Source organism: Schistocerca cancellata, chromosome 10 (assembly GCF_023864275.1).
Source record: "Schistocerca cancellata isolate TAMUIC-IGC-003103 chromosome 10, iqSchCanc2.1, whole genome shotgun sequence".
In the NCBI taxonomy this organism is placed as follows: domain Eukaryota; kingdom Metazoa; phylum Arthropoda; class Insecta; order Orthoptera; family Acrididae; genus Schistocerca; species Schistocerca cancellata.
Genome location: NC_064635.1, coordinates 19,925,911 through 19,940,309, shown reverse-complemented (window position 1 = coordinate 19,940,309; position 14,399 = coordinate 19,925,911). Strand labels below are relative to the sequence as shown.

At 41.9% G+C, this 14,399-nt stretch overlaps 1 protein-coding gene across 2 annotated transcripts in view; it reads left to right on the top strand.

Annotated features, from left to right (window-relative positions):
- LOC126106439 (uncharacterized) overlaps positions 1-14,399 on the top strand; it is a 69,101-nt gene that overhangs the window by 21,788 nt on the left and 32,914 nt on the right. For both annotated transcript variants that reach the window (XM_049912720.1, XM_049912719.1), the window contains exon 3: positions 8,291-8,436. In XM_049912720.1, the coding sequence (XP_049768677.1) occupies positions 8,291-8,436 (146 nt within the window). The remainder of the gene's footprint in view (positions 1-8,290; positions 8,437-14,399) is intronic.

Sequence of the window (14,399 nt, the reverse complement as noted above, 5' to 3'; positions counted from 1 at the left end):
AATTTAAATAAAAACTATAAAATTTCTTCACAACTTAAAACTTTGTGGGTAGGCGTTCACTACTGGTTACCTTTTAAAAGAGAATAAGTTGTACAAAACACATTCTAAGTGTAAATGTTAATAAAAAAATGACAGTTTTGGTTTGGGTGAGGACTTTAAGAGCTGGGGCATTTATCCCAAAACGCCTGTAAGGATTTGCCCTATTTTCTGAAAAATAAGCCATGTTGATTTTGGGGATCAAGTGGAACAATGACTTCCACACACAAGTGAAGCTTGAATGTGGCATGTAATTTGTTGTTTCTTCTTTAGCAATGCTGAATTGTACAGTGTTCAAGTAATACATATGAGAAGTTACATACAAGTAATAAAAAACAAACTTACCTCATTTTCTCATCTCTGGAGTGACATGTTGAGTGATGAACTTTCATGGAAGAATAAGACTATGTTGTCATTTGGTGGTCAGCTCCTGAATCAGTGGTGGTCACTGCAAAAGCTAGGTGCACATTTTTACCCCATGCTGGGCTTCACTTCCACCTACTCCACATTGAATCACAGATTATTGTGTTCCATAAGTCTCACAATGAAGAAGAGCCTTCAGGGATGAGGAGCAAGTCAAATTATACATCAATTGACTGTTCTGTAAGTATAGTGACAACCAGTTAAGATGTGTGTGTGTGTGTGTGTGTGTGTGTGTGTGTGTGTGTGTGTGTGTGTGTGTGTGTGTGTGTGAGAGAGAGAGAGAGAGAGAGAGAGAGAGAGAGAGAGAGAGAGAGAAGCAATTTCCATAATCATTAACTTGACTACTACTAACAACAACAACAACAATAATAATAATTTCCTTTCCTGTTCCACTCACAAATAAAGTGAGAAAAAAGCAACTGTTTACGTGTCTGAGTATGAGCCATAATTTGTCATATCTTATCTATGTGAACCTTGTGCGAAATGTATGTTGGTGCCAGTAAAATCGTTTTACAGCCAGCTTCAAATTCCTGTGCTCTAAATTTTCTCAGTTGTGTTTTCGAAAAGAATATTGCCTTCCCTACAGTGATTCCTATTTGAGTTCCTGAAGACTTGTGTGTTGTTCGAGTCTACTGGTAACAAATTTAGAAGACTGCCTCTGAAGTGCTTCAATGTCTTTCTTTAATCTGACCTGGTACGGATCCCAAACACTCGAGCAGTACTCAAAAATAGGTCACGCCAGTATCTTGTATGTGGTCTTCTTTACAGTTGAACAACACTTTCCCAAAATTCTCCAAAGAAACTGAAGTCTACCATTTGCGTGTCCTACCACAATCCTCATAAGCCCATTCTATTTCGTATTGCTTTGCAGTGTTACATCCAGATATTTAAACAACATGACTGTGCTAAGCAGGACATTACTATCGCTGTATCAAAACATTATGGGTTTGTTTTTCCCACTCATCCACATTAACTTACATTTTTCTACATTTTGAGTTTGCCGTCATTCATTTTGGCCATCTTGTATACTCCTACGGTCACTCAACTTCAACACATTACCGTAGTCACTCAACTTCAACACATTACCGTAGTCACTCAACTTCAACACATTACCGTACACCACAGTATCGTCAGCAAACAACTACAAATTGCTGCCCACCATGTCTGCCAGATCACTGTGTGTGCAGAAAATAATAGCAGTCCCATCACACTTCCCTGGGGTTCTTGTTGATACCCTTGTCTCAGATGAACACTTGTAATTGAGGACAACATACTGAGTTGTAGTTCTTAAGAAGTCTTTGAACCACTCACATGTCTGGGAACCTACTCTATATAGTCGTACCTCTGTTAACAGTCAGCACTGGGGTGCCATGTCAAATGCTTGCCAGACATCTGGAAATAATGAGTTTGCCTCTGCCCTTCATCCATAGTTTGCAGTTTATGATGTCAGAAAAGGCAAGCTGAGTTTCTGCGAGTGGTGCTTTCTAAAAGTATGCTGATCCATGCATATGAACTTTTTGGTGTCAAGAAAATGTATTATATTTGAGCTGAGAATATGTTAAAGGATTCTGCAGCAAACTGATGTTAGGGATATTGGCCTGTAATTTTGCAGTTCCATTCATTTATCCTTCTTATATACCGGAGTTGCCTGCACTTTTTTCCAATCACTTGGGGACTTTGCAGCAGATGAGATATTCACGATGAATGTAAGCTAAGTAAGGGGCCAATGCTGTAGAGTACTATTCTTAAAACTGGATTGGGATTCCATTCAAACGTGGTGACTTATGTGTTTTAAACTCTTTCAGTTGTTTCTCTAAGCCAGGAATGCTTATTACTGTGGCGTCCACATGAGAGTCTGTTCAGTGGTCAAACGATGAGCTGTTTGTACGATTCTCCTGTGTACATGATATCTTAAACATGGAATTTAGAACTTAGGGTTTCATTCTGCTGTCTTCAACTGCCACACCAGATTCGTCAATGACTGACTGAATGGAAGTGTAAGACCTCCTTAATTATTTTACATAGGACCAGAATTTTCTCGTGTTCTCGGCCAGATCGTTCAGTCAGGTATGACACTGGTGTTGTATGTTTTGTGCAAAGACCTTTTCACAGACACACAACACTCTACTAATCTTTGCCTTTAGTCATTTGCAGATTCTCTTTTGAACCGAGAGTGCAACACCTTTTGCTTCCTCAGCATTTTCCGAATTTCAGTATTAAACCATGGTACCCACCATTTTATGTCCTTAATCCTCTTACTCGGCACACAGTTCTCCAGACCATGATTTACAGTCTGTTTAAACTTTGCCTGTAATTCGTGTGCCTCTATTTTACTGAAACAAAATGATATCAGTTCAATGTCTAAGTGAAATGCTGACAACTGCTTCTCTGCTGTTTCTAGCAGAAACACTCCTAGCCTTCTTGACTGATTTAAACTTTCAGAACAATAGTTCTATAAGCACATAACTAATCCCCATCTCTATACTGACACTGTTTATGAAGTCCGGCCTATTTGTAGCTACAAGATTTAAGATATTTCCATGCTAACTAGCTGCTCAAGACACATTTTCAAAAAACGTGTTCATAAGTAGTTCCCAATACTGTCTCTTGTGTACACCCCACCACCTACAGTGAATCCATCTATCTCCCAATCTACATTCAGTATGTTATCACCTTTAATTGGTTCTGCATTTATTATGTTCTACTGACCATAGACTTCCTGTTAATGACTCTGCAGCTATCGCAGCAGAATTGGGTGGTCACTAAAATTATCCAACAGTTAATTCGGTTTCCCTAGACCTGTTATTTGAGGGTAATCCCAAAAGTAAGGTCTCCTGTTTTTTATAAGTACATAGACCTGTTTATTTCTACAATGGTTTACATCAGTTTACAGCTTGAACATTTAGCTATTTTTCGACATAATCACCATTTCTGTCAATACATTTTTGCAGATGCTGTGGCAGTTTTTGTATGCCCATGTCATACCAGCTCTCCACCATGCTGTTCAGAAAGTTATGAACCACATCTTTCACCTTGTCATCGGAGCTGAATCGCTGGGACCACAATTAATGCTGACAGGTGCTGTGGGACTCTGAAAAAACTCAAACGGGCAATTCAGAACCGGAGAAGAGGAATGTTGAGCAAGGGCATACACATTCTCCGTGACAATGCTCGCCCACACATCACTTGGCAAACCATTGCTTTCCTGCAACAGTTTCAATGGAAAATAATCACCCACCCTATAGTCCTGACTTGGCGCCCAGTTCCCTAGGTTAAAAGAACATTTGGCTGGAAAGCGATTCATCTCCGACGACGAGGTAAAAGAAGAGGTTCATAACTTTCTGAACAGCATGGCGGCGAGCTGGTATGACATGGGCATACAAAAACTGCCACAGTGTCTACAAAAATGCATCAAGAGAAATGGTGATTATGTCGAAAAATAGCTAAATGTTCAAGCTGTAAGCTGATGTAAACCATTGTAGAAATAAACAGGTCTATGTTCTTATAAAAATATAGGAGACCTTACTTTTGGGATTAACCTCGTACGTGACCGTGTAACTTCACTGCCACGCTCAACTTTGACCTAAATACGTTTGTCAACTGCCATGAATGCTCCACATCCCGTGTAAATTTCTCAGAGCATTCTACTTCTGGGTTCAACCAGCTCTCAGTCTCAAGCCTAATATGAGGGTAAGAACTTTCTTGGAGGGCAGTAAATTCGGGAACTTTATTAAGAATACTTGGACAATTTACTGCTAAAATTTTGACAGTTAAAGTGTGTGTACTCTGAATGTGGTTGGACTTTACTTCCTGGGTATCGACTGGCGAGCACTTATCAGAGTACCTCAGACTACCGTGTAGCCTAAATACCGACATGTGCACTCCACAAGTACTGTGTTACCCAAGTAGCTGCTTCCTTTGTGTAGTGCGCCACTGACCTATCAAAGGAAGTCTTACAAATCCCTACCCGATAGTGCAGGTCTAGAAATCTGGAGCCAAGACTGTCACTAGCCAAGACTGTCACAGAGTTGACAACCTTTGGCGGAGACCCTCCACTTGGCTCCAAACCAAAAGACCCTGATCAACTCTGGGAGCAATGTTGCAAATTGCATGTTCTGAGTGTGAGCAAGGCCAGCATCCTTCACCACCACCACCACCACCACCACCACCACCACCACCACCACCACCACCAGCCACCTGTATGAACTGAGGATGGCTTCACAACCCGTGTGACAGTGTCATCAATGCCAGCGTGAGCCCCAACTTGCAGACGACTGCACCTTGTGCGCCTGAGAGCTGCCTCCACATCTCAAATAAGCACCCTCAGCAGACATACTGAGTGCACATCAGCTGTCTTTCCAGGCCTGAATGCTATTTTTATTTTCCAAAGAGGTTCTATAACACACCTAACATTGGAGCTCCTGATAACTAGTAACCCCCTCCCCACAAATGCCTGCTCGGATCTTGCTGAAGGAATGGCCACCTGTTCACTCACAGGACATACAGGTAGGGTGAGATGCACAGTCTCCACGTACACCCTGTGCCTCGAGTGATGCAAATGTGTTGCCACTCACCATGCACCCTTTTGTGAGTGAGGGCAGATCCACATCGTCAGGTACACTAGGATGTGCCTTGGCAGCATAGCCCTTGGGCAAAACAAATGACACCTGAAGTCTCCTATGTGACACACTAGATTATCCGTGACCGCTACACCTTAGGCAGCAGGCTGAAGGTGGGTGACTGTAGCCAAATGCCAAGTATCTAAACTCAATAAAGTTTTACGGAAAAAAAAGAAAAAAAAACTTTCTCTCTCCACAAATTCGCATTTGAGTTTACGTAGCATTTCTGTAATAATCATGCGTAGTTTAAACCTGAATCTGAATTGCTTTGATTCTTCCTTTAATCTGACTTGGTGGGTATCCCATCCATTTGAGCAGCACTCCAGAATAAGTCGTACAAATACTCTGTGTACGGTTTCCTTTATAGATCAGTTAACTTTCTTAGGATTCTCCCAGGGAACTGATTTTGACCATTTGCCTTTCGAAGAATTCTCTCAATAAGCTGAAGTCAGCCATTCCCCTTCCCTACATTAGACCTTATGTAGATGTTCCACTTCATGTTGCTTTGAAGTGTTGCTCCGTGACATGCGATTGACACGATTATGTCAAGCAGCACAACACTAATACTGCATTTGAACATTATAGGGTTGTTTCTTATACTCATCCTTGTTAATTTGATTTTATCCACATTTATATCAAGCTGACATTCACCAGTTCTATCGAAGTCCTCCTGTATCCCTCTATAGTCATTGTCCATACACTGCAGTGTCATCAGCAAATGGTCGCAAATTACTAGTCACCCTATGTGTCAGACTGTTTATGTACGAGGGCGGTTCAGAAAGTAACCTCCGATCGGTCACAGTGCGGGTTGTGGGGGGAGTAGCGACGCCATCTGTGCGTTCACGCACTCAACAGGTCAGTCGGCATCAAGCCGTGGTCGAGTGAACGTCGTACCTGCGCTAGTTTAGTTTTCGTGGCAGCTTGAAATGTGTGCTGCAATAGAAAACCCCGCCAAATGTGAAGTGCGTCCTGTCATAAGGTTTTTTACAGCCAAAGGATATTCTGCAGCAGCTATTCATCGTGAGCTTTGTACCGTGTACGGACCAAGAGTTATGAGTGAAGGAGTTGTCCGTGAATGGGTACGTTTACTTAAAAGTGGACGAGAAAACGTTCGTGATGAAGAGAGGAGTGGTAGACCATCATTGGTGACTGACGAACTCGTTCAGACAGTTGATGCAAAAGTTCGTGAAAATCGACGTTTCTCAATGTCGGAGTTGTCCACTGGTTTTCCACAGATTTCTAAGACTCTCTTGTACGAGATAGTGACAGCAAGATTGGGTTACCGTAAGTTCTGTGCACGATGGGTGCCCAAAATTCTTACCGACCACCACAAAACTCAAAGAATGGCCTCTGCATTAGACTTTCTGTCACGTTATGAGGACGAAGGAGAACCATTGTTAAACAGAATCGTGACCGGTGACGAAACCTGGATTAAGTATGTGAACCCTGAGACAAAAGAACAATCAAAGATGTGGGCACATTCAAATTCGCCTACCAAACCAAGAAAAGCCTCGCAAGATTTTTCTGCCAGAAAACTGATGGCAACGGTGTTTTGGGATGCCAAAGGGGTGTTGTTGGTTGAATTCATGGAACGTGGTACGACCATTAATCAAGACGTGTACTGTGAAACAATAAAAAAGTTACGACGGGCTATACAGAACAAACGCCGTGGTATGCTGACTTCCGGTATCGTTTTTTTGCACGATAACGCCCGTCCTCACTCTGCTCGCAGAACAACGGCCCTTCTTGAGTCCTTCAAGTGGGACGTTATCAACCATCCACCTTACAGCCCAGACCTGGCGCCAAGTGATTATCACCTCTTCATGCATTTGAAGAAATGGCTCGGGTCACAGCGGTTTGATGACGACGAAGAGCTCAAAGATGCGGTCACAGGCTGGCTCCAGGCACAAGCGGGTGATTTTTATGCAGAAGGAATTTCAAAGCTTGTGAAGAGATACGATAAGTGCCTCAATCGCTATGGAGACTATGTAGAAAAATAGTTCAAAGATGTAGTTGTAAGATGTATATATTAAAATATTTTTATTTAACTTGGTGTATTTTTTTAAATCAACCGGAGGTTACTTTCTGAACGGCCCTCGTATATAGGAAACAAGACCAGTTGTATCACACTTCACTGAGGCACAGCATGACAAATCCTTTGAGTCAGGCTGCTGACAATACCTTGGCATGCAAAGAACATCATTGTCCGTGAAATGCTGGGTTCTATTAAAAAGGAGAGACACTTGCTGCAATGTGCCACAGTATCAAGACAGTTCCCAGAAATCCACAGCTGGAAGCTAGCATGGAGCTGTCTCCATGCTCAGGTAACAAACTCCCACTATGAACTGCATGTAGTTACTACACAGTGAAAGTTGTGCTGTATTACATATATTACAAACTGTTTGCTGTTATGGCTACTCGTTTTTAGACTCAATGTTTTATGAAGTGGTGACATGTGGCATGTGGATGTACAGTATCTACTCGTATTCTGTGGTACAAATGGATTCATATGCTCACTGACAACTACTGTGCAGTCTTGAGGCTCATGTAAACTGTAGCTGCCACAATGCCCTAAGAAAAGGCAAACTACTGTGCAGAAATAGATATGGAGAATTGTGTGTGCTATGAAATGTTTAGTTACTACCATTGAGAATGGAAAGTAACTTTCCAGAACCAGACTGCAAATAAGACTCAAGAAAAAATTGTAGCTGTTTGGTGAATTGTCTTTGCCAACAAAAAGATTCCTTCGTTCTATGTGCACTATTTTTCATTTTGTGATGCAAGGTCCTTGGTAAGAGTGTAACTGTCTGGCTACTACTCATTGCTAATCAGTTGTGTGTGATGGTAACAATGTTTTAGAGACTTTGTTAGGTACAAAAATGATTTTGTTGTGTACTGTGATATAGAAATTGGTAATCCTCTCCTGCTGTGGCCAGAATTTGTTAAGCTGGTTTTCAGTGTGTTTAATATGGTACACTTCGAAGGGCACACAGAGTCCTACATCGGGCTAGAGTCACATTGGGTTGCCTCGTCCATATCGGTCTCCCAATGATCATTTACACACACTCAAGCTGCCGTCTATCAGAAACTGGGTATTTTGTGTTCACTACCCATCTGTTTTTTAGATGTACATTGAAATACTCGAGTTGCACAATGTCCCTTAGTGCTTTTCTTCTTTCTGTTTTTTCAGCTAATTGTTTTCCTTGTTTCAGAGAGGTTGTGGACACTATATACAACATTAGCATACGAGACCGTAACTTTGGAAGAGTTGGCGGAGCTGTTCTGGCCAGGCTAACAGGGACGGAACTGGAAGGCTTCAGAAAGACTGTGCTGAACAGGTTGCAGTCTGACTATGAAGGTATGGATGTTACTTCATTTTGGAACTCATTGTGTGGTTGCATGTCTTTCCCATTTAGTTAGTTTCACTCCCATTAATTCACAAGTCTGATTCTGAATGACAAGAGAAAAACTGCGATTAAGGTGCAAATTTTTACTCAGGAAAAGTTACAAAATTTTTATATACCATAATCTGTAAATAAAAACAATATGAAAAGGATATATTGCTGCTCACCATATAGAAGAGGTGTCTATTGGCAGACTGCACATCGAAAAGAGACTGCTAAATATTGTTAACTATTGAACAAAATTCTCAATCAGTCGTAGACAAAACAAAACATACACCCATTCCCAGATGCAGCGCACGCGCGCGCGCGCGCACACACACACACACACACACACACACACACAGCCACTGTCATCCCTGAGGACTAATGCAGGACTGTGTCTGAGATGAACAGTGATCTATGCTTGGGTGGACAGTGGGGGTACAGATGAGATATGTGATTGGGAAGGGGGGATGCTGCCTGTCAGAGTGAACACGGACATGGTGGCAACAAGATGGGGGTCCTCCCAGATGCAGCATTGGGAACCTGTGCTCCAGGTGGGATGGGGAGAGGTTGGGGAAGGTGGGGTAGAGAAGAGAAAAGGACTATGCAGGTGCACTGGTAGGACAGAAGGCTGTAGGGAATAGGACTGTGGCCAAAAGGCAGCTGGATCACCCAGTTGCCAAACATGCCAACCATTACTGTGTGCTTAACTAGGACAACTGCTTCAAAGCCTGTGCCTTCTGGATTCTTCCTGGCATATCAGCTTTTTTGAAAAATGCAAGTGAGAACTCTCCCTGGAACATATTGTTTGTTCTTGTACCTGCCCTGGCTCAACCTTCACTAGTTCCTGTCCACCATCTGCCTATCCTCTTTCCTGCTCCCACTCCATCCATACACCTGCATGCCTTGTATCCCATGCATCACACGTTTCCAGTTATCTAATCTCTACCCCGTCCTCCCAGCGTAGCTTGCTGATGCTGCACCTACCAGGCGTATCCTATCCCACCACATTCCTGTATACTCGCACAGGCAGAACTAGCATCTTTCCCTATGTCTACCCTGCTATCCTTCATGCAAAATGCCTTTTCTGTGCCCCACTATCCACCCCAGAAAATATTGTCACTCACATCAGATACAGTCGCTGACCTGTACAGTGTCCTCAATATCTTGCACGTGTCAGTTGTGATCAGGAAAGTGTTCTGTGTTGTTGCAAGTGAATTATGTCGGAGCTAAGTGAATTCGAACAAAGGCAAATTGTTGGTGCTCGTGTGGTGTAACCGAGGTAGCCTAATTGTTTGGTGTTTCCTGAGGCACCATGTCATACATGTAGAACACGTGCAGGGAAAGTGGAAGATCATCATCCACTACATCACAACAAGGAAGAAAGTATGTGTCGACTGATCGGGACAAGTGCTCATTGAAGAGGATTGTTATGAAAGTAAGAGGACAACAGCTGCAAAAGTCACTACAGATTTGAGTGTCACGCTCATGAAGAGATTTGAGTGTCATGCTCATGAACCCTTGTTACCACCAAACAACACGAAGGGAGCTCCGTAAGCAGGGAATTGCATTTAGAGCCGGAATTCCAAAACCACTCATCATTGATGAAAATACTAACAGGAAAAATGATGCCAAAGCCGTAGAACTGTACTAAGGATCAAAGGATGAATGTCGTTTGGTGGCAAGAGTCTTATTTCACACTGTTTCCAGCTTCTGGCCAAGTATATGTTCTAAGAGCAATACATGGCTGGGATTTGGTGACAATTTGGGCAGCCATACCACGTCATTCCATGGGCTCAGTGGTTACTCTCCAGGATTGCATTACTACTGAAGATTATGTGTCAACAGGGCCGGTGTTCACAGAGCTTGCACGGTCCAGGAGTGGTTTTGTGAGCACAAGGGTGAATTGTCGCATTACCCCAGACCACCACAGCCACCAAATCTCAGTATTACTGATCCTTTGATGTTGACCTTGGAGAGAAGGATGGGTGTTTGTTATCCACTTCCACCATCATTACATCAAATTGCCACAGTTTGCAGTCTTCAAGAAGGGCCCTCGAGCAGATGCGCAAAACTTATAGGTCTATATCTCTGATGTCAATCTGTTTTAGAATTTTAGAACATGTTTTTTGCTCGCGTATCATGTCGTTTCTGGAAACCCAGAATCTACTCTGTAGGAATCAACATGGATTCCGGAAACAGCGATCGTGTGAGACCCAACTCGCTTTATTTGTTCATGAGACCCAGAAAATATTAGATACAGGCTCCCAGGTAGATGCCATTTTCCTTGACTTCTGGAAGGCGTTCAATACAGTTCCACACTGTCGCCTGATAAACAAAGTAAGAGCCTATGGAATATCAAACCAGCTGTGTGGCTAGATTGAAGAGTTTTTAGCAAACAGAACACAGCATGTTGTTCTCAATGGAGAGACATCTACAGACGTTAAAGTAACCTCTGGCATGCCACAAGGGAGTGTTATTGGACCATTGCTTTTCACAATATATATAAATGACCTAGTAGATAGTGTCGGAAGTTCCATGTGGCTTTTCGCGGATGATGCTGTAGTATACAGAGAAGTTGCAGCATTAGAAAATTGTAGCGAAATGCAGGAAAATCTGCAGTGGATAGGCACTTCGTGTAGGGATTGGCAACTGACCCTTAACATAGACAAATTTAATGTATTGCGAATACATAGAAAGAAGGATCCTTTGTTGTATGATTATATGCTAGCGGAACAAACACTGGTAGCAGTTACTTCTCTAAAATATCTGGGAGTATGTGGTGCGGTACGATTTGAAGTGGAATGATCATATAAAATTAATTGTTGGTAAGGCGGATGCCAGGTTGAGATTCATTGGGAGAGTCCTTAGAAAATGTAGTCCATCAACAAAGGAGGTAGCTTACAAAACACTCGTTCGACCTATACTTGAGTATTGCTCATCAGTGTGGGATCCGTACTAGGTCGGGTTGACGGAGGAGATAGAGAAGATCCAAAGAAGAGTGGCGCGTTTTGTCACACGGTTATTTGGTAAGCGTGATAGCGTTACGGAGATGTTTAGCAAACTCAAGTGGCAGACTCTGCAAGAGAGGCGCTCTGCATCACGGTGTAGCTTGCTGTCCAGGTTTCGAGAGGGTGCGTTTCTGGATGAGGTATCGAATATATTGCTTCCCCCTACTTATACCTCCCGAGGAGATCACGAATGTAAAATTAGAGAGATTCGAGCGCGCCCGGAGGCTTTCCAGCAGTCGTTCTTCTCGCGAACCATACACGACTGGAACAGGAAAGGGAGGTAATGACAGTGGCACGTAAGGTGCTCTCCGTCACACACCGTTGGGTGGCGTGCGGAGTATGGATGTGGATGTGGATGTGGATGTGGATGTGGATGTAGATGTAGATGAATGGTATAAGAGTCCCTTGAAAATGACACAGGACCTATATTTATCTGTTCTGAGATGACTGGAAGCTGTTTTGAATGCCTCTCTGAGGTTGCTGTCTGCTAATCGGCACTTTCTTTCTGTGGTCTGTATCAAATTTTCCATTGATTGGGGGTTTGTATCAAATTTCCATTGTTTGGTGGTTTTTAAGTATGAGTGTATACTTCTTGTGATCACCAATCTTAAGACTGGTTTGATGCAGCTCTCCATGCTGCTCCATCTTATGCAAGCCTCTCCATCTCCCAACAACAACTGCAGCCTACATCCATTTTGAAGAAAAAGCAGAATAATCACTCTTAACTTTGCAAGAGAGCATTGCTCTTTGTGATGAACACCATAAGTAGGCTATTTCCCATGTGTTTTTCATAGCACATTCTGTCAAGTCAGCCTTGCATATTTAAATGAAACCAATTTGTTCAGTGTAAATCCACCAGCAAGTTATACAGAAGTGTTTTCAAAGCATGAGTAAAAGTAAACATGGTCCTGAAATTTTTGATTATCACAGGGAATGAGCTTTTTGTGGCACCTACATTGTTCCCGTATATCTTTCACACTGCTGGACGGTCGTTATTGGCCTCAGATAATGCGCCAGTTTTAAGTGTACTGGAAGTTTCTAATGTCTTGAGTGATATCACTAAAATGTAAATTTTGATTTTACGTAAAACAATAGTGATTTCAAATTGGTGTTGTAATGAATAACCCACAAAATGATGACTGAAGAAACATCATCTTTATTTAACTCCTGTATGGGGACGGGGTGTTCAAAATTGTCAGCATGATAATTAGTAGCATTTAATAGTGTATTGTGATATACAATGTATCACAGATACTGGTAAATCTCTGCAATGCTGTGTGAGGCTCAATGCACCTTGAACTCTAGCGTGCTCCACTAAAATGGCACTTGTGTAGCTATGTAGTCTGTAACACATGTGGTTGAAGTTCAGTTGGTAGAAAACAATTTTTGTGTAATATATGTTGTTTATGTTACATAAATGGAAAAACAGACATTAAATATAATTTCTCAATAAGATATTTTCTTGATAACAATTAAATGCGTAATGTTATGTACTAATTCTGCTAGATGTTCACGAAAAACGACGTCCTTGCATATACCAATTCCCAGAGGTGTGCTAAATCATTCAAAAGAATATATAAACACAGAGTCATTGCCACAATTATGAACAGCAGCAAAGATATCAAAATTAGGATAGAATTCGGATTGTAAGGCGAAAGTCAGCTTAGTAGAGGAGGCCGTTGTATGAACAAGCTACATGATTATAACAAGATGGGCTTTAACAGTAGTAGGTATGGGAAAGATATTGGTGAGAGAAAAAACCGTACAATCATAATATTGGGCAAAGCCTGACTGTTGGTGTCATTACTGAGCAGCCAGTGAGAAAAATGTCACTGCAGTTCAGTGGCTACTGAACTGGACAGGGGCCAGTGCAGCTATGCCGGTACAGTACTAAATATGGGCCAAAAGAGAAAGACCTCTGTGAGCGTGGAGCTGTTCTTCTACGCAAGTGGCAAAACTTGTATGGAGGGAAAGTTACCACTGTCATTTCCCAATGAGCTAGAGACTTGAAACTTTGAACATAGCTCAGAACTGGATGACAGCTCAATATTAACTCACATCTTTATCTGATGCGTGGCAGAGTTTGAAATCAAATGAAAAATTTCACACAAGCTGTACTAAAAAGCAGAAAATAATTATTCAAATAAAAATCAAGTTTAATATACTACATTTTTAAATCAGACTAGAAAGAATAAAATAATTTCTCCTTCCCCACACAGATTCCTAATCCTGTACAGATAGTCCTGAATATTTTTGATTGTGAAATTTTAATAACTATGAAAATACTTGTCAGGCTTAAAACGGTGTATTGTGTGTGCCCCATGTTTTTTGTTTAAAGCATTTTCATTGCTGTTAAAGATTAACAATCACATATTTTCTGAGCTATTTGTATGTGTCTAGGAGAAATTGTTTTATATTTTTTAATCAGATTTAAAAATATAAGGGGTGGTCAAAAAGTTTCTGTTGGAGGGCGTTGCTGCAACATAGCATGATTGTGATGCGGGTGTATAAGAATAGACGTGTAGGCAAGGGATTATTGTGGCATTTGTGTCTTTTCGATGTGAGTGTGGTAAATGTGGGAATGTAAACTATGGCTAGGTTATTACCAAAAGCGTCCAAACATGACCAATGTGCTGTTGTAATTTTGTTGGCTGCCGATGGACAAACACTGGTAAGCATCTATTGGAGATAGAAGAATGTGTATAGGATAGCATGTGTTTTGAAAATGACTGTTGTGGAATGGCGAGCCAAGTTCTGTGCTGGTTACGATTTGACTCAAGATGTTGATCAAGCTAGGAGGCTAGCACGATTCATTCTGGATCAACTCAAGTGGGACACTCAACCACCCACCCTATAGTCTTGATCTTTCCCCGTGTAGTTATCGCACCTTCAGTCTCCTAAAAATGGCCTCAGAGGCTTACCAA